At 41.1% G+C, this 26721-nt stretch overlaps 1 protein-coding gene across 1 annotated transcript in view; it reads left to right on the top strand.

Annotated features, from left to right (window-relative positions):
• The first annotated feature begins 3566 nt into the window (after positions 1–3566).
• Positions 3567–26721, top strand: part of ttll7 (tubulin tyrosine ligase-like family, member 7) — a 157802-nt gene continuing 134647 nt past the window's right edge. Inside the window, exons 1-3 of the mRNA XM_064990545.1 lie at positions 3567–3785; positions 24358–24710; positions 25300–25431. Of these exons, the coding sequence (XP_064846617.1) occupies positions 24686–24710; positions 25300–25431 (157 nt within the window). The 5' untranslated portion in view covers positions 3567–3785; positions 24358–24685. The remainder of the gene's footprint in view (positions 3786–24357; positions 24711–25299; positions 25432–26721) is intronic.

Below are 26721 nucleotides of genomic sequence, written 5' to 3'. Positions count from 1 at the left end.
TAAGTGGGGCTTTACTATTTTTAGGTTGTGGAATGACTTCTGCTTCCCTCCCAGCCTGGGGGCACACAAATTCTAGTAGGCTTCAATTGAAAATATGTCAATTGTCCTCAGTAATTTTCCACCCAAGTTGTCAGAATCTGGTGGCTTGTCATTGTTAATAGTATTGATTGATAGAAAAAAAGTCAAAAACAGTTCATGGTTGATGGTCTTCCACAGCTTCGTGGGATGTGTTGGAGGATAATGTGGCATCAGTCAGAGTCACAAGAAGTCATATTTAGATTTTATGTCTGTCCGTAAGCAAAAGAATCATGCTTTGTACCTCAAACACATATCGGAGTGGAATGTTTCGTGTGTGGCTCTTCAAAGCAGAGCACGTATCAAGCGGGTTATCTCTGGGGTAGCACATTAAGTTTGTGCAGATTAAATACCTGAGGAAGTACATGTAGGTGGGGTGGTTGGTGAATGTCAATTGACCAGTGTGGTGGATGGAGTGAAGAAATACATTTCATCCAAACTTTTGTTGTTTGATGAAGAGTCTCTCCCTTCTCATGCGAAGTTAGGCTTTACCCTGTAAGAGACTTCAGCGAAAGGGGTCAATAACTATTATCTATATATATCCTGATATCTGACATTTTATAAGATATAAGGAGTAGACATGTTCCAGATACGCATGTCCTTAATGTCATAAATTGAGCTATTCTCTGTAATGGGACAGTTTCTCCATGCATCCAATCTGGAATTCAGAAATCTCCTTGCTACTCTATGATTCCAGGGAGATGTCTGTGGTGAGATACGTTCAAGATAAGCAAATGATACACGTGCACGCGCTTACATATTTGTAGAATATTCAAACTCCGGAAAGGGTGTGTCAACATGCTGACATATCTATATGTAGGCATGAACTACTCCACATATTTTCAGAAATGTATCATATCTGTAGTCATTACCTGATCATTTACAGTATGTCTTTATTTTTTTAACAAAAAAAAATATAATTTCAATAGATATCCTTACATGATATTTAATATTCATCCTCATATGTCTGACTGAAAATTAGTAGGCTACAAGGCACCGAAAGGCAAACATCGTCAACTGTAATACAAGTTGCTATTTACAAAGCACATCAATGCTATTTATTTATTTAAAAATACAGCATAGCAAATCCAGAGCTCCAACCACCATATATTTTTTCTGTAACAATACAAACATAGGCCAGTCATTGCTAAAAGTGTATTTTATTTATTTAACAGAAAATAAAAGTTGCACATCCTCAATACCCCTGCCTGCCCCGGTTGTTATGTAAGATGGATGCGATGGGTGCAGATTGGGTCGTCAGCGGCGGTCCCCTGGAAAAGGATGCGGCCCACAATTCAGGGCGTTCCTGCATGTGGGAATTCCTGCATCTGCAGGAACCCCTGTTATTACTTCTATTGTTTTTGGGGAGTTTGTACAGTTAATGCACAATAATGTTGGATGCTAGCCGCCGATAAACCCCACAGAAGAAGGGGCAGGGGCGACAACGGTAACTAGCTAGCCGTACACCGGTCGGCAGTGTCCTTCGCCCCCACCTATCGGGCACGGTTTTCCTACAGTTCTGTTAATGACGCCGAGGGCAGGTGTTCGGCATGTGGGAGTGAAGGATACTGTGTACTAGCTTACGAGCAAGCTAGCTAGCACACAGTTTCATTAACCAACAAGCCAGCTAGTACACGGTGTCTCCCTACCCTCCTGCCTGCTGTGCAAGTGGGAGGCGGGGGTGACCGGTAGATGGTGTCTTTCGCCCCCCCCGCCTGTCTGGCACGTTTTTCCTGTCGTTCTATTAATGACGGCAAGGGCAGGTGTTCCTCAGGCTTGAGCGAAGGACACTGTCTACAGATACAACTTTTATTTCCCTTTTGATCCACATTCAAAAGTGTCACACAAGCATGAAAATATCGTGCTCAATGGGGGGGCCGTTCATGCTGGAACCAATGGTGTGCTCGAGGGAAGGTGTTCATCAGGAACCAATGGGATGCTCGAGGGGGTTGTTCATGAAGGAACTAATGGGATGCTTCTCTTGTTTCCTATCATTTTAGCCAATGTAGGCGACTCCTTCTCACTGCTCTCATTCTCATTGCTTTCATCTTCACCCGACAAGCCGTTGGTTTCAAACAGAACATCCACCCCAGCCATAGCTTTCCCACTCTCCAAACCTTTGCTCATCCACTCGATCAGCGACCTTTGTTGTCCTCTTCAAAGGCTCGGATACAGATATGGCATTTTTTTTCTCTTCTTCTTCTTCTTCTTTGAAGTTTATTGGCAGACTACAACCCATGAGGTGTATTTTCGCAACCTACTGTATGGGGTAGTTCGAGGGACTAAAATATAAATTAAGAAGGGACGTTGACAGGGAACGTCTCATTGTCAGGACTGACTTTGGGAAACCCTGCATTAGACCAGAGACTGAATATTAACACACACATCACTTTATTAGCTGCCATACTGGCAAGGGCCATCTGCATTATTTATCTTTTAACCCCCCCAGTGCTTGTTCATATGTGTACCGGCATGTACTGCATTTGGACCGTATTTGTCCTGATACAGTACATGGTGTTCTATTAGAAGTCCCATTGCAATCTGAGCCCCATTGCTGGTTGTACATTTCTTCACAGACTTCCTACAATGTAAAGAGTTTAGTTTAAGGTTTTATTGCACATGATGGTAATTGACATTGCATGGTCATGAAAGTCACAAATTCTGCAAATTATGGAAGCCAAACTAATGGAGAGAAAGTACATAATCTGCCCATAAGAAAAGTTCCCATTAACAGTGAAATATAATTATGATTATTGACATCTTTACACAAAAGTGTTGCCATTAATTCTCTCAGGAGCACCGGGATGGTACCATAGGCTGTGTATCCAGAGACAGAGTATGCGCAAAGACAGTACAGTATGAAGATCCCCGGTCATTGGAGGAAATGTCATGGCAACGTTGGCTATCTAAACACGTAATCGAGGCTAACGGTCGTCTTGCGCCGAACTGCGCATGTGCAAGCCGTCAAATCAAACTCAATGCTTCGAAATAAAAACAAAATTGACGAAAATGAGAACGTGTCAGTTTGTAAATTTCACGAGGTTTGAGTAATAACTCGTTAAATTACATAAGACATTGACTCGAACATAGGTTGTTCTTTTAGATTTCTAGAAAACTAAGAACTAAGGAATAATTTTTCACTTCTCAAACCCCGACCTGATCTGCCTTGTTGTCGTTCCCGGAAATCTCGCGATGTTGCGACTCTGCGTATAGAAACTCTGTGGTATTCGTAGGTTGCCATGTCTCCTGTTTGCACTGAAACAGCAACTGCTGTAACGTTTGTGATTTTTATATTTATTGTAAAAGCATACCGTTTCGTTCTCTACAATGGCCAAATAATAAAAATGTGAATAATAAAAAATATCTGAAAATGTCATGCGCAATACGTCCGGTATTTGTCGTAAAGGGATAAATACACATTCAATTATTTACAACTCATGCACACCTATCGAGGAATTGGTTTCACCCACCCTTGGACGCTTTCTCAGGAACTGAGAGCACGCCATAGGACAAAATATTGACATATTTATGTGTATTTCTAGCTACATGAAATATTAGGATTTCCTATTACCTTTCAATATTGAAAGTTAGCATTTACCCCAACATCATAGAACCACGCGAGACTGTGCATAGGTTACTGGTTTATCATCACCATTTGTTTCGGCTGATCCAAGCACTAACGTTAGCCACAACTGCCTGGATAAAATAAGGTAGCTACCTTACCCTTCTATCCTTTTCCCCTAAAATAACAGGGTTGTATCAGACTATTCTTCTTTCCAGCATGAGACGTCTGCAAATATGCTATTGTTATTCATGCATGTTTGGCTATGTGCCATCCCACTTTAGCTTACTGGAAGTGTTGCCTGCTTTTGTGGGGTCTGGCTACTCTGCATGATGATAACGGGGGCCGTAGCTAGCATGCTATCTGGCTAGCTAGCTAGCTGGCTAAATAACTAACTACCTGGCTAGGTCAATGTATATACACATCTTTGGTAGCTGTACACTTTCGCATCATTTGGACACAATGGTGGCATCTATTTTTTTAACCACACAATTACATAGTTGTTTGGGACACACTGACAGTTTAAATTTAATATTTGAAGTTAGCTATAACGTTAGATGGATGAGAATAATTCTGCAATCAGCAGAGATGGCCAGCTCCCATTGACAAAGCTAATTTATCTGTATAGTTTCTCTGCCGATCATGGGACACCTGCACAACAGATTATGTATTTGTAGACTGTATCTGCTCATCCTCAATCACTATTCTGGTGACCCTTAACTAATATACAGGAACCTCCGATTTATCAAACTCCTTTCCTAGAACAATTTAAGACTTTCTTATGATGTTGGCAGTCAAATGAGTAGTCTATGGCCAAGGGTTGATTTGAGATGCCCAGAGGTGTCATTTCAATTTACGTTATGTTATGCGGAGGGGGTTACCTAGCTACAGCCATCTTTATTCTCTGAACTGTTTAGATAAAAAGTTACGCTGTTCCCAGCATATGCGTCGATGTTCTCTCCATAAAGCCAGCTAGCCAGCCTTACCTCCTGTTCCCAGGCGTCCGCATGGTCCTAAAGTCAGCGGGGTTGTACCGCTAAACTGCATTTAATCAGGATTGGAATGATTTTAGTATTCTATTGCAAATTGTTGGTGTTGGTGACCCTTCCATACCCAATTGACTCCCCTGGAGATGCCATCCGATGGCCTGGTAAGAATTTGAGATGACATCTGGCAACAATATTATTTACTTTACTAGGCAAGTCAGTTAAGAACAAATTCTTATTTTCAATAACACTGGGTTGTTCAGGGGCAGAACAACAGGTTTGTACTTTGTCAGCTCAGTGATTCGATCTTGCAACCTTCCGGTTACTAGTCCAACACACTAACCACTAGGCTACCATCTGCCCCAATAAATGGATGCATTGCATGAATGATTGTCTATAATAAATATATTATTGCTCACTGAATAATATCAATATTTGAGTAAGTCATATTTTATATCTAAGATTGACGTAATATCTCAGCCTACTGGATGTAGGCTATACCTTGTTACTCTTCTGTGCCACTGTGAGTATTGTAGTTTATTTGTTGTCTAGGCTACATTATATGGCTACAATGCAATCACTCGGTACCCATCTAGAAATGACAATCCCCGGGGCAAGTTGATTATGCAGCTAATCAGTAAGGTTTCAAGAAAACAAGTTAGATTGTCACATCCATAAATTCAGCCGGGTCAGAAGAAACCGGAAACATCAAGTTTTCATGGGCAAATGACATGCGCCTCACATTTTACATTCCCCGGTGAAACATATAGCAGATGCTTATAGTGTCTGTTTTCTTCGAGATTAAGTTCTTGCCACAAAGTCGACAGACGCCACGTATTCATTTTGTTGGTGTCAACAGACCTTTTGCTGAGACTTGATATTGAGTGCATCCTGTTTCCATTGGTCATCCTTAAAATGTTTCTACGACTTAAATTCAACTGATTGGACATGATTTGGAAAGGCACACACCTGTCTATATTAGAGGTCGACCGATTATGACTTGTGGTAAATTCAACTGATTGGACATGATTTGGAAAGGCACACACCTGTCTATATTAGAGGTCGACCGATTATGATTTTTCAACGGCGATACCGATTATTGGAGGACTAAAAAAAGCCGATACCGATTATTGGAGGACCAAAAAAAGCCGATACCGATTATTGGAGGACTAAAAAAAGCCGATACCGATTATTGGAGGACCAAAAAAAGCCGATACCGATTAATCTGCCAATTTTTTTACATTTTTATTTTATTTGTAATAATGTCAATTACAACAATACTGAATGAACACTTATTTTAACTTAATATAATACATAAATAAAATCAATTTAGCCTCAAGTAAATAATGAAACATGTTCAATTTGGTTTAAATAATGCAAAAACAAAGTGTTGGAGAAGAAAGTAAAAGTGCAATATGTGCCATGTAAGAAAGCTAACATTTAAGTTCCTTGCTTAGAACATGAGAACATATGAAAGCTGGTGGTTCCTTTAAACATGAGTCTTCAACATTCCCAGGTAAGAAGTTTTAGGTTGTAGTTATTATAGGAATTATAGGACTATTACTCTTTATACCATTTGTATTTCATATACCTTTGACTATTGGATGTTCTTATAGGCACTTTGTATTACCAGTGTAACAGTATAGCTTCCGTCCCTCTCCTTGCCCCTACCTGGGCTCGAACCAGGAACACATCGACAATAGCCACCCTCGAAGCAACGTTACCCATGCAGAGCAAGGGGAACAACTACTCCAAGCCTCAGAGCGAGTGACGTTTGAAACGCTATTAGCGCTCATCCCACTAACTAGCTAGCCATTTCACATCGGTGACACGTGCCTAATTTCGGGAGTTGATAGGCTTGCAGTCATAAACAGCACAATGCTTGAAGCATTGCGAAGAACTGTTGGCAAAACGCACAAAAGTGCTGTTTGAATGAATGCTTACGAGCCTGCTGGTGACTACCATTGCTCAGTCAGACTGCTCTATCAAATCATAGACTTAATTATAACATAATAACACACAGAAATACGAGCCTTAGGTCATTAATATGGTTGAATCCATAAACTTATCATTTTGAAAACAAAACGTTTATTCTTTCAGTGAAATAAGGAACCATTACGTATTATATCTAACAGATGGCATCCCTAAGACTAAAAATAGTTTTTACATTGCACAACCTTCAATGTTATGTCTCAATTACGTAAAATTCTGGCAAATTAGCAATGAGCCAGGCGGCCCAAACTGTTGCATATACCCTGACTCTGCGTGCAATGAACGCAAGAGAAGTGACACAATTTCACCTGGTTAATATTGCCTGCTAACCTGGATTTATTTGAGCTAAATATGCAGGTTTAAAAATATATACTTCCGTGTATTGATTTTAAGAAAGGCATTGATGTTTATGGTTAGGTACACGTTGGAGCAACGACAGTCCTTTTTCGCGAATGCGCAACGCATCGATTATATGCAACACAGGACACGCTAGGTAAACTAGTAAAATTCAAAACCATATGTAGTTATAACTAGTGATAATGATTAATTGATAGTTTTTTATAAGATACGTTTAATGCTAGCTAGCAACTTACCTTGGCTTCTTACTGCATTCGCGTAACAGGCAGGCTCCTCGTGAGGCAGGTGGGTAGAGCGTTGGACTAGTTAACCATAAGGTTGTAAGATTGAATCACTGAGCTGTCTGGGACAGGTAGCACGTCCGGTGATCAGGTCAGGATTCAATAGCCGCAGGCAGAACAGTTGAAACTGGAGCAGCAAGGAGGTGGACTGGGCCAGGTGGACTGGGAACAGCAAGGAGCCATCATGTCAGGTAGTCCTGAGGCATGGTCCTAGGGCTCAGGTCCTCCGAGAGAGAGAAAGAAAGAGAGAATTAGAGAGAGCATACTTAAATTCACACAGGACACTGGATAAGACAGGAGAAGTATTCCAGATATAACAAACTGACCCTAGCCCCCCGACACAAACTACTGCAGCATAAATACTGGAGGCTGAGACAGGAGGGGTCAGGAGACACTGTGGCCCCATCCGATGATACCCCCGGACAGGGCCAAACAGGAAGGATATAACCCCACCCATTTTGCCAAAGCACAGCCCCCACACCACTAGAGGGATATCTTCAACCACCAATTTACCATCCTGAGACAAGGCCGAGCATAGCCCACAAAGGTCTCCGCCACGGCACAACCCAAGGGGGGGCGCCAACCCGCGACAACCTTTCTAAAGTCGAGGAGTCAAAGAATTGGACTTTGATTGGGTCGTAATCTTATACATTATGTGACTTTGTCACTACCAATTGATCTACTCACTTTCTGTAAAAGAGTATATACAGGATAAATAAATTCAGGGTTCATATAAATTCATAATAATACATATTTGGTAGCAGAATAACATTTGGCAAATCGGTTCCAGAGATTCATTTCCTTATTTATTCTAATAATTATTATAATCATTAAATAGCCTACCTAAACCATTTCATGAGTCTCAAAACAACATTTTCTTAGGTCCCTCAAATTAACCAAAATCAAGCTGGTAGTATAGGCGATCTCAATAAACAATAAAAGGGCGTGACATTTTTCAAATGTGAAAAAGGGGTCCCTGAGGAAAAAAGTTTGAGAACCCCTGGGCTAGATATTTATTCTTTGAATTTTATACAGTACACAGAATATGAAGTGCTGTGTCTTGATAGGACATGTGCAGAATGTTACGATACTGCAGCTCAGGAGGTTAAGTTTAGAATCCAGCTGACCATCGGTTATCTCTATACCCATGACTTTACACCAGCTTCTTATCTTAGCACATTAAGAAGCCAGAGTCATATCGACAGTTTAATTTTAGACTCAGCTGCAACTTAAAACCGCTTGCTCCCTCCCAGTGCATGAGCACCGATCTCGAGACGTGCGTTTGCACTGATTTCACTGAAAAGACGATGTGGGGATGACTACAGTAGCCTATAGATAGATTGATTAGGTTTCATAAGAGTTTGCCTGAGTGTGCATCCAGCCATAGTGGTGCAGAAAGATGTCACAGTCATTGGGCTAAATGAGGATACCATTAAGAGCATGAAAGATCCCATTGGTAAGTCTTAGATGAGGATAATTGTAGAAGACATAATGAATACCCCTAGGTCCATTTTCTCTGGGAAGAGAGATACAGGAAGTAGGCCTATAGTAGGCAGCCTATATGTGACCCACCGGCTTTCGGTCTTATGTAGCAAAATTTGAAATGGTGTTTTTTACATTGGGTAAAAGTAGAGACAAGAACATGGTATATCATACACTACAGTTGAGGAACAATGGGAAAGTTATTCTGCTTTGAAAGTTGATGAACTTGTAACCCCACTTTTGAGAAAATGTTCACGTTAGGCTATGTACTAAACAACCAAAGATTTCAAGACTAAAGGCTGGTTTATACTATGTCAATCGACAGCTGTCGCAGTGACATCATGAACCGTCTACCGTCGTCTGACATCCAACTTGTCTTTGTCGTTATGAAAGAGTATAAACACAAAAACTACAGGCTATTTTGGACCACCAGGCTGCTGATATCATGCACATTATCAGCCTGGTGGTCCAAAATAGCATAACTAGTGTATTTTAACACCAATAAATCCACCTGTTTAAACATTTATTTAAAACATTTATTTAGTATATGTCAATCTAGCAAACCAGGCAACTGAAAGCAATTTTCAATGTTTTGGTTAGGTTCTAGCTTGTTAGATAGCTAGCTAATGTTAATGACCATATCATATAGCTGACAACGTCTTCACTTTAGCTCATTTGTATTAATTGTTACAGGAAAATAAACAAAAAAAAGATCATTATTTACACATGAATGGCGAGCCAATTACAAAAAATAGCTTACAGTTGGACGTGAGTGTGTCGAAATAAAAGCAGGGCATTCTACCAGAGAATTTTAGAACTTGGGACACTGTCTTGTTGGCCTACCGTTATATATTAATCTGACTTTGGTGCAGGTCATGTTTTTCTTCACATTATATATCAGATAAAGTCAAAGTTTATTTGTCACATGCACAGGATACAGAAGGTGTAAACAGTACATTGCAATGGTTAGCTAGCTAGCTAAACAATTAACTATAATCCCAACTCATGTTACTACCATGCATGAATTTGGAGGTAGCTAACCAACCAGGTTAAATGTTGGCTACCTAGCTAACGTTAGGCTATAACTAGCAATGCAAATTGCTATGCGATACGAATACTATTACCACAAAGATAATACACGTAACGTAAGCTATCTAGCTAACAGTACACTTTAGCTTGCAATGAAAACGACTTTGACAAAATAAGAAATGTAACGTAAACTCGTACATCGCCTTGGTACGTACAATTGCCCTTATTTTAGCGCCCCCAAAACGTAATACTTCCAGATCAACTGTAATGTCAATACCATTGTAAAGCACAATTACTCCCCTTTCCAACAGAATCAATTACATGTCCTAAATGTTGCCCGTTTCTGCATAATTCAAGCAGACAATGAGCCCCGTCAGGTCTTTTTAAAAATGGGGGTTGGGGCTGCGAAACTAATGCGTGATAGTGAGAAGGAGAGATGTTGTGTTGGAAAATGGCCTTTTTTCACTCGATCTGTCCAACTTATCACCTTATCGCCTCTAAAATGTAAATAAAACACTATAAAGGGTTTATATAATGTGTCATTACATACCTATTTGAAGGTTTGTGTCGAATTTGAATGGGCTTTTTAGGGCAGTGCTAAAGTGATCTTAGAAGTAAACAGTGGCTTTGAGAATGATGATCGCATGCAATGATGATGAAAAAAATGACTAGGTATCCCCCCCTTAACCCCGTAACTGGCCATTTCTTGTTTTTAAAGGATGATAGAAGTGCTACACCTGGTGGAGAGAGATAAGACATAAATAGTTGGTTTATGTGTGCTGTACGTTATGACATGACAAGTTCAAGACGTAACAGAGGGTCAGTTTTTTCAACTTTTCTTCAATACTCTCAAGCCATTACCATGTCGATCAATGCTTGAATAGAAACCTAGTTCACCCCCCTTATTTTGATGTCAACACAGTTGCTACAGTCCCATTAGTTTTCTTTGTAGCCTCGTTTGAATGTTGCACACATTTGTAAGGAATGGGGTGAGTTTACGTTAGCTACCTAGACTCTCTTACCCGTTTACATGGATGAACGCAAATTAATACCATTTATATTTCATTAACCTTTGACTATTGGATGTTCTTATAGGCACTTTAGTATTGCCAGTGTAACAGTATAGCTTCCGTCCCTCTCCTCGCCCCTACCTGGGCTCGAACCAGCAACACAACGACAACAGCCACCCTCGAAGCATTGTTACCCATGCAGAGCAAGGGGAACAACTACTCCAAGTCTCAGAGCGAGTGACGTTTCAAATGCTATTAGCGTTCACCCCGCTAACTAGCTAGCCTAATCTTGGGAGTTGATAGGCTTGCAGTCATAAACAGCGCAATGCTTGACGCACAACGAAGAGCTGCTGGCAAAATGCACGAAAGTGCTGTTTGAAATTGTGCCTAAAAGCCTGCTGCTGCCTACCATTGCTCAGTCAGACGGCTCTATCAAATCATAGACTTAGTTATAACATAATAACACACAGAAATACGAGCCTTAGTTTCTGGAATCGACCATATTAATGACCTATCTGTAACGGCGTTCTTCTGTTGAAGAAGGAGCGGACCAAAATGCAGCGTGGTGGTTACTCATGTTTATTGATGAAAAATGACTAGACATGAAATAACTGAAAATGTACAAAAACAACAGACGGAAACGTGAAAAAACTATACAGCCTATCTGGTGAAATTAAACACAGAGACAGGAACAATCACCCGCGAAACACTCAAAGAATATGGCTGCCTAAATATGGTTCCCAATCAGAGACAACGATAATCACCTGACTCTGATTGAGAACCGCCTCAGGCAGCCATAGACTATGCTATAGACCCCACAAAACCCCAAGACGAAACACACCACAATAAACCCATGTCACACCCTGGCCTGACCCAATAAATTAAGATAAACATAATAAATTTTGACCAGGGCGTGACACTATCATCTCGAAAACAAGACGTTTATTCTTTCAGTGAAATACGTAACTGTTCCATATTTTATCTAACGGGTGGCATCCATTAGTCTAAATATTGCTGTTACATTGCACAACCTTCAATGTTATGTCACAATTATGTAAAATTCTTGCAAATTAGGGGGCCCACACTGTTGCATATACACTGACTCTGCGTGCAATGAACGCAAGAGAAGTGACACAATTTCACCTGGTTAATATTGCCTGTTAACCTGGATTTCTTTGAGCTAAATATACAGGTTTAAAAATATATACTTCTGTGTATTGATTTTATGAAAGGCATTGATGAACATGGTTAGGTACACATTGGAGCAACAATACGCACCACATCGATTATATGCAACGCAGGACACGCTAGATAAACTAGTAATATCATCAACATTTACATTTACATTTAAGTCATTTAGCAGACGCTCTTATCCAGAGCGACTTACAAATTGGTGAATTCACCTTCTGACATCCAGTGGAACATTCACTTTACAATAGACCATGTGTAGTTAACTGGTGATTATGATTGATTGATTGTTTTTTTATAAGATAAGTTTAATGCTAGCTAGCAACTTACCTTGGCTTACTGCATTCGCGTAACAGGCAGTTTCCTCGTGGAGTGCAATGTTATCAGGTGGTTAGAGTGTTGGACTAGTTTACTGTAAGGTTCCAAGATTGAATCCCCCGAACTGACAAGGTGAAAATCTGTTGTTCTGCACCTGAACGAGACAGTTAACCCACCGTTCCTAGGCCGTCATTGAAAATAAGAATGTGTTCTTAACTGACTTGCCTGGTCAAATAAATATTAAATAAAGGTATATAAAAAATAAATAAAAATGGTCCAAATCAGTGTCCAAAAAGAGCGATTTCCGATTGTTATGAAAACTTGAAATCGGCCCTAATTAATCGGCCATTCTGATTAATCGGTCGACCTCTACTACAGAGCTGCAAAAACAAATATTTAGGCCATCCAATATCACATTTGGTTACCCTAGTCTAGATGTTAGACCAGAGATAGTAATTCCATTGGGCAATGAATGGAGAAATTTATATTGCCCCAACCAGCAGACTGTCGACCAATCGATGTCACGGTGTCATGCTACGTTACGCGGTTGCTGAGCTATGTTGTCATGCTAATGTTTGGTTTCTGAGCTAGCGCCCAATTAATTCCCATTCACTCCTTGAAGGAGAGCTCTCCTTGTCCCAGAATCGCCTAGAATGCACCATTGACGACGCATGGGCAATGTGCATATTGGGCATTAATTCGATTCCATAGAAGCTCCCCATCTCCCCAAAACTATCTCTGTTTAGATGTAGTTTTTCTAGCTAATGGTAACTAGCGTTAGTGCAATAACGCTAGTGAGTAATTGTGCTACCTTCAAACTGCATGCAGACAAACAAATGTTATCCACAAGTCCATCTGACTGTGAGGAAGTAGATAAAGTGCTTCATTGCCAAAATCCCAAACTGTCCCTGAATAGCTAGCATATTAATGTAACCTATTGGTGGTTAATTGACTCTAACGTTAGCTAACTTGGCCTGTTCACCTGTCAGTCGGTACCGGGTTGCTATAATCAACATTCGCTAGAACAGTTTAAACTATTTTGATTAACTTGCATGTCTGATATATTGGGGAAATCTGACATGTTGAGCAGTACATGATATCTCCCTCTGCGTCAACAGGTTGAGTACATGGAAACTCCTCTTTCCAGCGTTAATGTCGAGCCCTGCAATGATTCTATAAACTATACTTGTTTTGTCACATAAACTGAAATTAAGCAAACTACTACAATTTTAGCAACCAGGAAATGGCGGAGCGATTTCTGCATAGTGCATCTTTAAATCGGCTTTAAAATCTATGGCAAGACTTGAAAATGGCTGTCTAGCAATGACCAACAACCAACTTGACAGTGAATTTTAAAAGAATAATGTGCAAATAGTGTACAATCCAGCTGTGCAAAGGTTGACAAAAAGTATTCCGACCCCTTTTTCCACATTTTGTTACATTAAAGCCTTATTCTAAAATGGATTAAATCGCTTTCCCCCTCATCAATCTACACACAATACCCCATCATGACAAATCTTTTTTTCCCCCCAAAATGTATCACAAATAAAATGAAATCACATTTACATAAGTATTCAGACCTTTTACTCTGTTGAAGCACTTTTGGCTGCGATTAGAACCTCGAGTCTCCTTGGAAATGACGCTACAAGCTTGACAGACCTGTATTTGGGGAGTTTCTCCCATTCTTCTCTGCAGATCCTCTCAAGCTCTGTCAGGTTGGATGGGGAGCGTTGCTGCACAGGTATTTTCAGGTCTCCCCAGAGATGTTCGATCAGGTTCAAGTCCAGGCTCTGGCTGGGCCACTCAAGAACGTTCAGAGACTTGTCCCGAAGCCACTTCTGCATTTTCTTGGCTGTGTGCTTAGGGGCTTTGTCCTGTTGGAAGGTGAACCTTCACCCCAGTCTGAGGTCCTGAGCGCTCTGGAGCAAGTTTTCATCAAGTATCTCTCTGTACTTTGCTCCGTTCATCTTTCCCCCGATACTGACGAGTCTTCCAGTCCCTGCCGTTAAAAAATATCTCCAAAGCATGATGCTGCCACTACCATGCTTCACCATAGGGAGGGTGCCAGGTTTTCTCCAGACGTGACGCTTGGCATTCAGGCCAAAGAGTTCAATATTGGTTTCCTCAGACCAGAGAATCTTGTTTCTCATGGTCTGAGTCCTTTAGGTGCATTTTGGCAAACTCCAAGCTGGCTGTCATGTGCCTTCTACTGAGGAGTGGCTTCCATCTAGCCAATACCATACAGGCCGGATTGGTGGAGTGCTGCAGAGATGGTTGTCCTTCTGGAAGGTTCTCCAAACTCCACAGAGGAACTCTGGAGCTCAGTCAGTGACCACCGGGTTCTTGGTCACCTCCATGACCAAGGCCCTTCTCCCCCGATTGCTCAGTTTGGCCTGGGGGGCCAGCTCTGGGAAGAGTCTTGGTGGTTCCAAACTTCTTCCATTTTAGAATGATGGAGGCAACTGTGTTCTTGGGGACCTTCAATTCTGCAGACATTTTTTGGTACCCTTCCCCATTGTGCTTCGACACAATCCTGTCTCGGAGCTCTACAGACAATTCCTTTGACCTTATGGCTTGGTTTTTGCTCTGACATGCATTGTCAACTGTGAGACCTTATATAGGCAGGTGTGTGCCTTCCCAAATCATGTCCAAATAATAGAATTTACCACAGGTGAATTCCAATCAATTTGTAAAAACATCTCAAGGATGATTAATGGAAACAGGATGCACTTGAGTTCAATTTCGAGTCTCATAGCAAATGGTCTGAATACTTAGTTAAGTAAGAAATTTATTTTTTTTATTTTGTATTTTTTGTGCAAAAATGTCTACAAACATGTTTTTCTTTGTCATTAGAAGGCATTGTGTGTAGATTGATTAGGATTGTATTTAATTTAATCAATTTTAGAATATGGCTGTAACGTTACAAAATGTGGAAAATGTCAAGGGGTCCGAATACTTTCTGAAGGCACTCTAACCTACTGACTTTGCCCTTTAAATGGCTATAAATCCCTAGAGGCCTCAGGAATGCTGAAGTGACAAGGCCAGAGAGTACCACATGTACAGGAAAGACCTGGCTGATGTCTGCTAAACCCATTTTCTCCAACATTACGTTTAGGCCCCACTCTGTAATTTGAACAACAACAAAATGGCAAGCTTGCAATAAAGCTGAGGGTTGGGGATTGATGGACAGTCCTTGAGGCGACCACCATGATAGTTTAAAAAGTTTTTTTTTTAAAAGCCAAGTGTTTGTTTACAAAGACATTTTTCATAAACAAAAACAACAACCATGTCTCAAGTCAAGTATAAAAACAAATCTATAAAAAAAAATCTAAAATCTATCATGGCAAAAAACAGTAGGCCTATGCTAGTAATTGTTGCTTGATGCCCCATTGCTGTTGAACTTGCAAAGTAAACGGTTAATATTCTTGATCACCTAAATGTTTTGGAGCTGCATATTCATTTATGGCATCTCCCCTACAATTTGACATTTGCGCTGCACCCGATCCGATAGCTGTACATCAAATCAGCAATCTGTTCTCTAGCACAGTGGTTTTATATATATTTTTTACCTGCGGCCCCCAAAAAGGAGATTGCGATGCCAGCGCACGCACATACACACGCGCACAGGGTGAACATGCACCTGCCATCGTTGCGCAAATATGGCCTGTCATTACAGCCATAAATGGTGATGCATTTTCAAAATGCAAGATACAGAAATAAACTGTTTTACATCAGCATTTTGAGCTGAAAGTCATTCATGTTAGCAGTCAATATCAGACTACTGATATCATGTCCCATTTGACACCTTCTCTGGAGTCCAGAGCAATCTTATAGATGGAAAGCGTGATCTGTCTGTAGACTTTTTCTTCCTCACAAATATAATGATTAATTCACCAGAATATGTTACATCTTTATCCCATAAGTACTTAAGTTAGCTGTATATGTCTAAAGACATCACACTATCTTTAGACATATAGCCAAAATAATACAATATTTTCCAGATTCAGTTTCACACTCGCAACACCACAAAACCTTCTCACTGTGCTAGCTCAAGACTCAAGTCCACACCTCTGGTAAATACCACAGAGTGGGCCTTTTAAGTGGTGTTTTCAGACCCCTCTATTGATTCCACGTTCTGCTTTGAAAACAAGTTTTCATGTGTAGGCAGGCATGCATAAATCCTTTGGGGAGATCCTTTTAGCTTTGAAGGGTCTTTGTAAAGACAGCATTGTGACACTATTGTATGGCTCAGATTTGATAGAATAAAAATCAATTTTATTGTGTCTTTTTAGTTCCTTCTTGTGCAGGGAGACCGAGAAATGTTTTGAATTCGTAGGCTAATTTCTTGTTTTGAAATGAAGACATGACCTCTCTGTTTTATGTATTCTACAATGTGTGATAGACAACGGTCAGCCTTCCTGTCTTGAATAAGATATGTGAGCCATTATTTTCATAAAATGAACATGACCAGCAGAGAACAGTGTTACAAAGTGTCAGCATATCGAGGGCTTGCTAATGGGACAGGATGGGGAGCCAGAGTTGCACTTTACTGCGACAGACCAACAAATACACATTTGTTGTGAATGAGGAATAGTGAATGGAGAAGTGGATAGAGAGGAACTGGCCTTGACAATGACTCCTTAATTCATCGGGCATTAGAGGGCGGGTATTGGCATGAGCTCACTCTGGCTCAGCGTCCATAGAAACTCAGCCATTCAGCATGTCAGAGCCACCTTTCTATGTCCCTCTGCCCGTCTAAATAGTTTTCTGAAGGTTGTGGATAACAAGCAAGCACAAATCATGTTGTCAATAAAATAAAGAAAATAGAAGCCTATAATGTGATAATCATTTAAATGGTATGGTAAAATGTTTGTAGGACTATAGTCAATAAAATGACAATCATCTGGTTGTAAAAAAAATGTTGGAATTGTGCTCTGAATTGACGTAGATTCTTTCTTTGGTACCATACTATTTATTATTTATCAGGCCTAGTTTATAATAGTTGACTCTGCATAATAGCACAGTGTAGCCTAAATATGATTCAAGTAGGCCCTCTTGTGGTTGTTCATGCAATTACCAAAGCGTGAGGCATCCTCAGAGACAGAGGAGCAGACTGACAGAGACAGACCGAGAGGCAAAGGCAAACAGACAGAGAAACCTAGCAAGAGAGGGGCTGGATTATGAAAGCAGACCAGGCCTATAGATAGCCTAATAGACAATATTCTCTTTCTTTAGCAGATTAACCATGCCATTACATGACATGGTTGCAAGATTGCAAAATCAAATGTTGCAAGATTGAATCCCCGAGCTGACAAGGTAAAAATCTGTTGATCTGCCCCTGAACAAGGCAGTTGACCCACCGTTCCTAGGCTGTCATTGAAAATAAGAATTTGTTGTTAACTGACTTGCCTAGTTAAATAAAGGTAAAAAAAAACATAACAGTAACAGCTGCCATTTAACCCAGGACTTGACCTTGACCTGCTTAAGGGTTGCTTAGTCCTTGGAATAATTAAGTAGGCTAGGCCTATGTCAATGAAAATGGAAAGTCCTGGGCAGCACATTACAGAAGTGTTCTGATTATAACGTGTAATAGAATCCGATTTTATTGAATTAAACCATTATTCTTTCACACATACCCTCTTCATACAAATGAGGAGACTCCTGCTTATATAAAGTGGTAACCCGGTAACGCTTTCTCCAGTACTTTACACCTACCCCCTACCCCCTCTCCACCCCATCCCCCTACTGTCTAGGGAGAGGGCCCAGCCGTGTGGGACTCTTATTATTGGCAGGGGCAGATTTGGGCTCACACAATAGCAGATGCAGTAACAGACACATACAGACAGATGCATAATGCAGTGGCAGATTAATAGATGAGTTTGTACTAAAGGTTGACTGATTATAATTTTCCAACGCCGATATCGATACCGATTATTGGAGGACCAAAAAGAGCAGATACCGATTAATCGGACGATTTTTATATATTTATTTGTAATAATGACAATTACAACAATACTGAATGAACAATGAACACTTATTTTAACTTAATATAATATATCAATAAAATCTATTTAGTCTCAAATAAATAATGAAACATGTTCAATTTGGTTTAAATAATGTAAAACAAAGTGTTGGAGAAGAAAGTATAAGTGCAATATGTGCCATGTAAAAAAGCTAACGTTTAAGTTCCTTGCTCAGACCATGAGAACATATGGTGGTTCCTTTTAACATGAGTCTACAATATTCCCAGGTAAAAAGTTTTAAGTTGTAGTTATTATAGGACTATTTCTCTCTGTACTATTTGTTTCATATACCTTTGACTATTGAATGTTTTAATCGGTACTTTAGTATTGCCAGCCTAATCTCGGGATTTGATAGGCTATAAACAGTGCAATGCTTGAAGCACAGCGAAGAGCTGCTGGCAAACGCAGTAAAGTGCTTACGAGCCCGCTGCTGCCTACCATCGCTCAGTCAGACGGCTCTATCAAATCATAGACTTAATTATAACATAATAACACACAGAAATACGAGCCTTAGGTCATTAACATGGTCAAATCCGGAAACTATTATTTCAAAAACAAGACGTTTATTCTTTCAGTGAAATACGGAACTGTTCCGTATTTTATCTAATGGGTGGCATCCCTAAGTCTAAATATTCTTGTTACATTGCACAACCTTCATTGTTATGTCATAATTACGTAACATTCTGGACAATTAGTTCGCAACGAGCCAGGCGGCACAAACTGCTGCATATACACTGACTCTGCGTGCAATGAACGCAAGAAAAGTGACACAATTTCCCTAGTTTAATATTGCCTGCTAATCTGAATTTCTTTTAACTAAATATGCACGTCTAAAAAAAATATACTTCTGTGTATTGATTTTAAGAAAGGCATTGATGTTTATGGTTAGGTACATTCATGCAGCGATTGTGCTTTTTTCACGAAAATGCGCTTTTGTTAAATCATCCCCCGTTTGGCGAAGTTGCCTGTCTTTTTTTAGGAAGAAATAGTCTTCTCACAGTTTGCAACGAGCCAGGTGGCCCAAACTGCTGCATATACCCTGACTCTGTTGCACAGAATGCAAGAGAAGATTGTTTTTTATAAGATACGTGTAATGCTAGCTAGCACCTTACCGTGGCTCCTTGCTGCACTCGCATAACAGGTAGTCAGTCTGCCACGCAGTCTCCTCTTGGAGTACAATGTAATCGGCCATGATCGGTGTCCAAAAATTCTGATTACCGATTGTTATGAAATCTTGAAATCGGCCCCAATTAATCAGCCATTCCGATTAATCTGTCAACCTCTAGTTTGGAGTCTGCCCGCCTGCCTGCCTGCCTGACTGCCTGCCTGCCCGCCTGCCTGCCTCTCCTGCCTGTCTATTAGGCTAGTGGCCAATCCTCAAAATGGGATTTGGTTTTTGAGTAACACCTACCTGAGATAGAATGTTTTTTCACAGCTCTTATGTTTCCCAAATATTAAATGGATTGTTGTGAAAAAGATTTTATTGCAAAAGTTTATAGATATTGGATTTGATATTGATCTTAGATATTGAACACCTCCTATAATATTTTTTTCATTCAAAGATTCCTCTGGATTTGATTTGTCTACTGTTCTTATGACCTTTACTCAAAAAAATTTGTGTTCCTAGCTTCAACAGTGCTGTAATATCTAACAATACACATACATCTAAAGTAAAAGAATGGAGTTAAGAAATATATACATATTAGGACGAACGATATCGGAGTGGCATTGACTAAATACAGTAGAATAGAATGCTGTATATACATATGAAATGAGTAAAACATTATGTAAACATTATTAAGTTGACCAGTGATTCCATGTCTGTGTATATAGGACGGCAGCCTCTCAGGTGCAGGGTTGAGTACCGGGTGGTAGCCGCCTAGTGATGGATATTTAACAGTATGATGGCCTTGAGATAGACACTGTTTTTCAGTCTCACGGTCCCAGCTTTGATGCACCTGTATTGACCTCGCCTTCTGGATGGTAGCGGAGTGAACAGGACGTGGCTCGGGTGGTTGATGTCCTTGATTTGTCTTTTTGGCCTTCCTGTGACATCGGGTGCTGTCAGTGTCCTGAAAATTGTTGCATGTTGCGTTTATATCTTTGTTCAGTATAGTTTCAGTGGGGGAAAGGAAGGAGACGTTGTTGATATGCTGTAATTGTGTGAATGGGATTTAAACATGGACACACATTGAAAAGCTATTTGTTTTCAAGTATTCAAACACAACCGAGGCATGGCAGTGCCACTCATATTCCGATCAGTAGGTCAGGATCTCTGTAAGCCAGTAATAGGGGTCTTTTGGCCCCCAAAAAAAGACGATAAATAAAATTGCTGCCTGCCAATTGTCAGCAGCCTAGGCCTACTGGCTGTATGAATTTGGGATCTCTCGCCCCAGAACTGTCCCAGAGTCTGTTTGGAATAGGCTATTTCTTTCTCGCAGTGAAGGACAAGCTGACCAATAGAATAGGTCAACTATTTTACTATGGGGGATAGTAGATTGACATAGGCTAGTGATTTTGCTGTTCATTACTCGTCTTGTTGGCTGAGGAAAAGTTCAGGTGGCAGTTGCAAGTTTGAGGAAGCTAATTGTCACCATAAAAATGCACCTTTATAAGAAAGAATTTCACGCATCCTCACAGACTTATATTATGTAGGCTACAATTCCTAATGTGATGAGTAGATTGGATAGTCATAATTCAATCAATCACTGTTCGCAAAGAAGACTGTTCAATGCAGTGTGCAGTGGCTTAGAGTAGGCTTTTGGCTACATCAGATCGTCTTTTCTTTGCACAGGAAAATGTTAGCCTTTTATAAACACATTTCATGCAGTTCTACGACACTATACAGTATATGACTGGAGACATTAGCAAAATCTTCGTCATTTTGTTTGACTCATTGATAAAGACTGAGTATGTACACTCACCGGGGATATGGTCAATATTAGGCTACTTTTCTCTCAATTAAGTTGAACTAAAAGACAATTTGGAGTCTTTTCGTTGTCTTCTCTTTACAGCAATAGCCATTTGTTTTCCAAACAGTTTTTCCGCGATTTGTATTTAGAAATACTGCTATATGGCTGGCTGGGTCTCTTTTCTTTTCACTGACAGTCGCAACTCAACAATAATCTATTTGGTATTTGCCGCTCGCTCTGCCCAATTTGCGGGCCCATCCGACTGTAGGCTATGAGAGTTCAAACTAACCACAAAAAAAGAAAAAAAGATCATGCTTTCTGGTGTAGTAGCCTATTTTGAGTGATTGTATTTATTTCTGTATACCAGGAGCCTTTTGAGTCCCTTATAAAGACCGAATAACACATTCAATACAAAATAAACAAGGGCAACGTACGGTTCTGTAAAAAGGTACACCTATCTAGTACCGGGTCGGACCCCCCTTTGTATCCAGAACAGCCTGAATTCTTTGTGGCATGGAAACATTGTTCAATTGGTGTCAAGGGACCCTAACGTGTGTCAAAAAAACATTCTCTACACCATTATACCACCGCCACCAGCCTGTACCATTTACACCAGGAAGGATGGGTATATGGACTCATGCTATTTACGACCTGTCCTGACTCTGCCATCTGCATGAAGCACCGAGAACTGGGTTTTTGTCAGACCAGACAATGTGTTTCCACTCATCAGTTGTCCAGTGTTGGTGATCACTGGAGCCACTTCTTCTTGTTTTTAGTAGATCGGAGTGGAACCCATTGTGGTCGTCTGCTGCAATAGCAGGACCGTTGATTTGTGCGTTCTGAAATGCTGTTCTGCACACCACTGTTGTACTGCGGCGTTATTTGCAGGTTTGTCTCATTCGACCTCTAGTCAACAAGCTGTTTTTGCCCCCAGGACTGCCGCAGACTGGAGGTTTTTTGTTTGTCGCACCATTCTTGGTAAACCCTAGACACAGTCTTGCGTGAAAAGCCCAGGAGGCCAGACATTTCTGAGATACTGGAACTGTTACGCGCCTGGCACCGATGATCATACCACGCTCAAAGTTGCTTAGGTGACTAGTATTGCTCATTCTAATGTTCAATCGAACAATAATTGAATGCCTCGATGCCTGTCTGCCTGCTTTATATAGCAAACCACGACCACATGACTCGCTGTCTGTAGGCGCAAATCATTTTTGTGAACGGGATGGTGCACCTAATAAACTGGGCACTGAGTGTATATGCAGGCAAAGGTGCTTGAGTGTAATCATGTTGGCCATATTGGATTCAGAATAAATTAGATTTACAACAAAACAGTCCCTATGGGCATGATTACCAAATTCAGATTTACATATGATTTCACCTCCATCAAATGGTATTTTGGCTGCCATAATACCATTTGATGGAGGTTAAATCACATATAAATCTGAATTTGGTAATCATGCCCATAGGGACTGTTTTGTTGTAAATCTAATTTATTGGACCCACCTTGGACCCCCAAAAATGTAATTGTCTGAGCCCACTTGTTTTCCTTAGAGCAGATTACACTAGCTACAACATCAAAAAACATGTGCAACTGTATGTATTTTTGTCAGGCCGGATGATACAGCACTGAATGAGAGCAAATTTGACTTGTAAAGTTGTCTATTAATCAGCTACGAAAAGGTAAAGCTTACATTCATCATAAATATTCATAGTTGACATTTCTGCATATCGCGCTTCCAGGTCCATGCTTCTAAGATGCATTGAGATATCCTAATGCTGTTTGTTTGTGGATGTTGGACAGAGCATGAGCTTCTGTGGCTCATCCACCCTCCAGCCTGTTATGTCACAATATCTATTTACTTTTGCAGTAAAATATTTCTACACAACCATTAATTCCATACATGGGAGATATTAAGAATATGAAAAAACAAATGGTTGTACATTGGGTAGGGGTAACTAAAAAAGGTGAGAGCCTTGGCACTAGCCTATATCTGCCTGGCCTCAGGGCCATAGAGGGTTAATATGACATCGGGAAGTGAATGCTCTCTGGCTATTTCTCAGTAGAAACAGAGAACAGTAGGCTACAACACCCAGGGGAGAGGTAGTGTCAGCAGTTCAGCTCATCCTTTCTCTCTCCCCCGCTGCACTCTCTCCATCCTCACTGTGAATAGAGGGTAGAGAGCACAGCAACCCGTTGTTTGGATAGAAGTGACCGGGAGTTATTGAGTGATTGAGTAATGTGATTGGATTGTTTTCCCATTTTAATTAATTACGCTGACTTTGATGGAATCAATGGAACTGCTTTGCTTTAGCTGGCTGGTAGTGTATGTGTGTGTGTGTGTGTGTGTGTTTGTGTTGTTCTTTCTGTATTGTATAGGCAAACGTGTGAATCACTTAAAGAGCATTTCACAATATGACCACAACAGGCTACTGTTGATCTCGACAGTGGCATTTTTTTGTTGAAATAAATGAGCTATGGTTAATGGAAAAATATACTGTTGATCACAATTGACACCATACAAAATAAGCAAATGAGCTACAGATATTTTGATAGCCTCCTTTTACTTTTCAACAACAGTTGCATCTGATTGTGTTCACTCAAGCCATTAACGGGCACAGATGGCACGATCACGAGACGTGGAGAGAGGAGAGGGACTGAAACCCTTTTATTTGACAGCCGCATTAAGATTTAATGACTCTCCCATGCAGCTGTCCTGTATATGGGCTAGTTGTGATTACGGAATTGCATTAATTACTACATGACTGTACGTCTGCTATAGCGCCAGAGGGGTGCAGTATTCAGTCACGCAGCTCCATACAGTGAAGCTCTGTCACAGTGAACTCATTCCATAGCAATGCTTCGGATGTGTCCCAAATGACACCCTATTCCCTACATTGTGCACTACTATGGACCATATGTGCCCTCGTCAAAAGTACTGCACTACATGGGGAATAAGGTTCCATTTGGGACACAGTGCTTCGTGTCAGATTGATTTATATAGTGTGAGATCTGTGCGTGCTGCACATCGAAAGGTTGTCCAGGGCAGCGAAGAGCAAAGCATGCATGGAGCCAAGCAGCAGTTATTCTCCTCCTCCTCAACCTTGGCTGTAAAAAAAGTCTTCTTCTCTTCCTCCACAGGCACTAGACACCCGACACATCCATCACTTTCTCTGCGGGCTCTAAACGCACTGTGGCTGGGCTGAATTCTAAGGAGGAGTCCCACTCCCCGGTCCCCCCCTCTACCTCTACCTCCCCCCTCTGCTGTCCCCTCTTCTCTACCTTCATGACCAGACTGAGGGAAGAGGAGAGGCTGTTGCTCAGATGATCCCACTCTGGACTGCCGTAACCAAATTTGTCCAGACAGGGAAGACATAAGTAGTGTCTCTGGAGGGCCCTGCCCGGTGTCCCCTCGGCCGCTAGCCTGGCAGAGTGCTCCGCTCCCCCCTTTGATCCCCCGGCCCGTGAGATGCCCTCTCCCCCTGACGATGGAGGTGAGTATGACACCTCTACTCTCCAGGCCTGACACGGCCAATTACCTCATAGAGCTGAGATGCCCTCCTCTATCTCTCTCTCACACTCACACACACACACACACACACACACACACACACACACACACACACACACACACACACACACACACACACACACACACACACACACACACACACACACACACACACACACACACACACACACACACACACACACACACACATATAAGCCTGACAACGCCTCAATGTCTATTATGTATGCACGCCCAGCGAATAATAATAGCAGGGTCACCTCCAGCATAACAGAGCAGGGCCTCCTTTCTCTTTTCCTTTTGTATGTCCGTTTGCATCCATTCGAGTCACAACTGGACTGTAGACAGTAGCTGTATGAATATCCAACCAGCCAATCACTATATTCTCCCACCCTGTACTGGGGTTATTAATTAGTGCACATCGTAGCAAAACTTTTTAAAAGGAAAAATGTTTTGCATCGAAAACTAGAGATTCTGCCCGTTTGCTTTTTTTGGTTCGTAGTGAATTCACCCCTGTACTGTAGCTAATCTTGTACTGTGGCTCCCTCCTTCAGAGGATCAAGGACCATCCCTCATGAACGGGCCATCTGCGGGCTCCCACCAGATCAGTGGGAGAAGGAAGGTCCGCACCAAGAAGAAGAAGGGGACCATTACGGCCAACGTGGCTGGCACCAAATATGAAATCGGTACGAGGGAATATTGTGCTTTGTGTTGTGATGTTAAGTTGCCTTGCACGAGCAGGCCAGAATGGCTCATAGGAGCCTGTCTCCTGTTTCTGTAGCATGAGGCAGCTTGATGTACAAGTACACCACCTGGACAGGAGTCTATCGCAGGGCCTAATATATCTTCTTAATGCTGAGTGCCAAGCAGAGATGCATCGGGTCCCATTTTTACAGTCTTTGGTAAGACTCGGCTGGGGATCGAACTTCCAACCTTCCAATCTCAGGGTGGACACGATAACCACAAGGCCACAGAGTTGTGATGTTAGCTTCATCTTTAAATTATAGGGACAATTCCAAGCAAATTAATGTGATCCTATAGACAGTTTCTCATATTCAGGTGAACTCTCGCTCAGTGGTTGCCTAACTTTTTATGGAGTGACCCACCTAAAATGGGAGTTTTCTTGTGACTCATCAAGTAAACAAAGCCTATGTTTCCGGCTAGTGTAATCGCTGTCTATTGTTAAGTGGTGACCCAAAAAGCCACAGTAAATGTAAGGAAAACATTAATTGAACTATCTGATTTTGCAGACCATTTGAGCATTGCATTTGTTTTTGAAACTCTAAAAAACAATAACTCATTGAGTCAAGCCTTCGAAAAAATATCCAAGACAATTCAATACATTCTCAAGTGAAGTCATTTAACCTGGCACTGGATTTTTCCAAGGAAGGTAAAAGAGCTGAGTAAGCACTTTTCAAGTATTCTGTAAATTGGGTGATGGTATCTCACGGGTGAACCCACCACCTACTAAAGTATGGAGTCAGCAACACAGAGGGAGGTTGATGGGTAGAGGGATGTTGTGGTGGGTACTGTAGTTGTAAGTCGTGCTGTGAATCTGTTCTCTAGCTGTGCAGAGACTCTCATTCTGGCCATATTGTAGCCATAGCGGGTGTCTAGTGTAGCAAATGAACATGAAGGACCAGATGGACTAAGCATTTCTACTAGAGCTAATCTTGCACCTGTTCAAAATGTATATCATTAAAGGTAATGATGAAAGATGGAACATAATAGTGGTGGAGCCGTTAAGGCTGCGGCCCTTGGCATATATGCAATCCCCCTGCCAGCGAGGGATCGAATCCTGGCCCCACCGGTCTTCACACTATGTTCTCCCAGCTCATTTCTGTCTATCCCTTTCAATACTTTCAAATATGTATACACATTTAGAAACAGGATACAGTATACAGTTGGACATATATTTTCGTTTTTGTAATGCTTCCCATAGAAATGGATGCCAAAGCTTTATGTAAATAGAGCTA

This window comes from Oncorhynchus masou, chromosome 16, assembly GCF_036934945.1.
Source record: "Oncorhynchus masou masou isolate Uvic2021 chromosome 16, UVic_Omas_1.1, whole genome shotgun sequence".
Taxonomy (NCBI): domain Eukaryota; kingdom Metazoa; phylum Chordata; class Actinopteri; order Salmoniformes; family Salmonidae; genus Oncorhynchus; species Oncorhynchus masou.
Note: the sequence above shows the minus strand (reverse complement) of the source record. Positions and strands in the feature narration are given on the sequence as shown.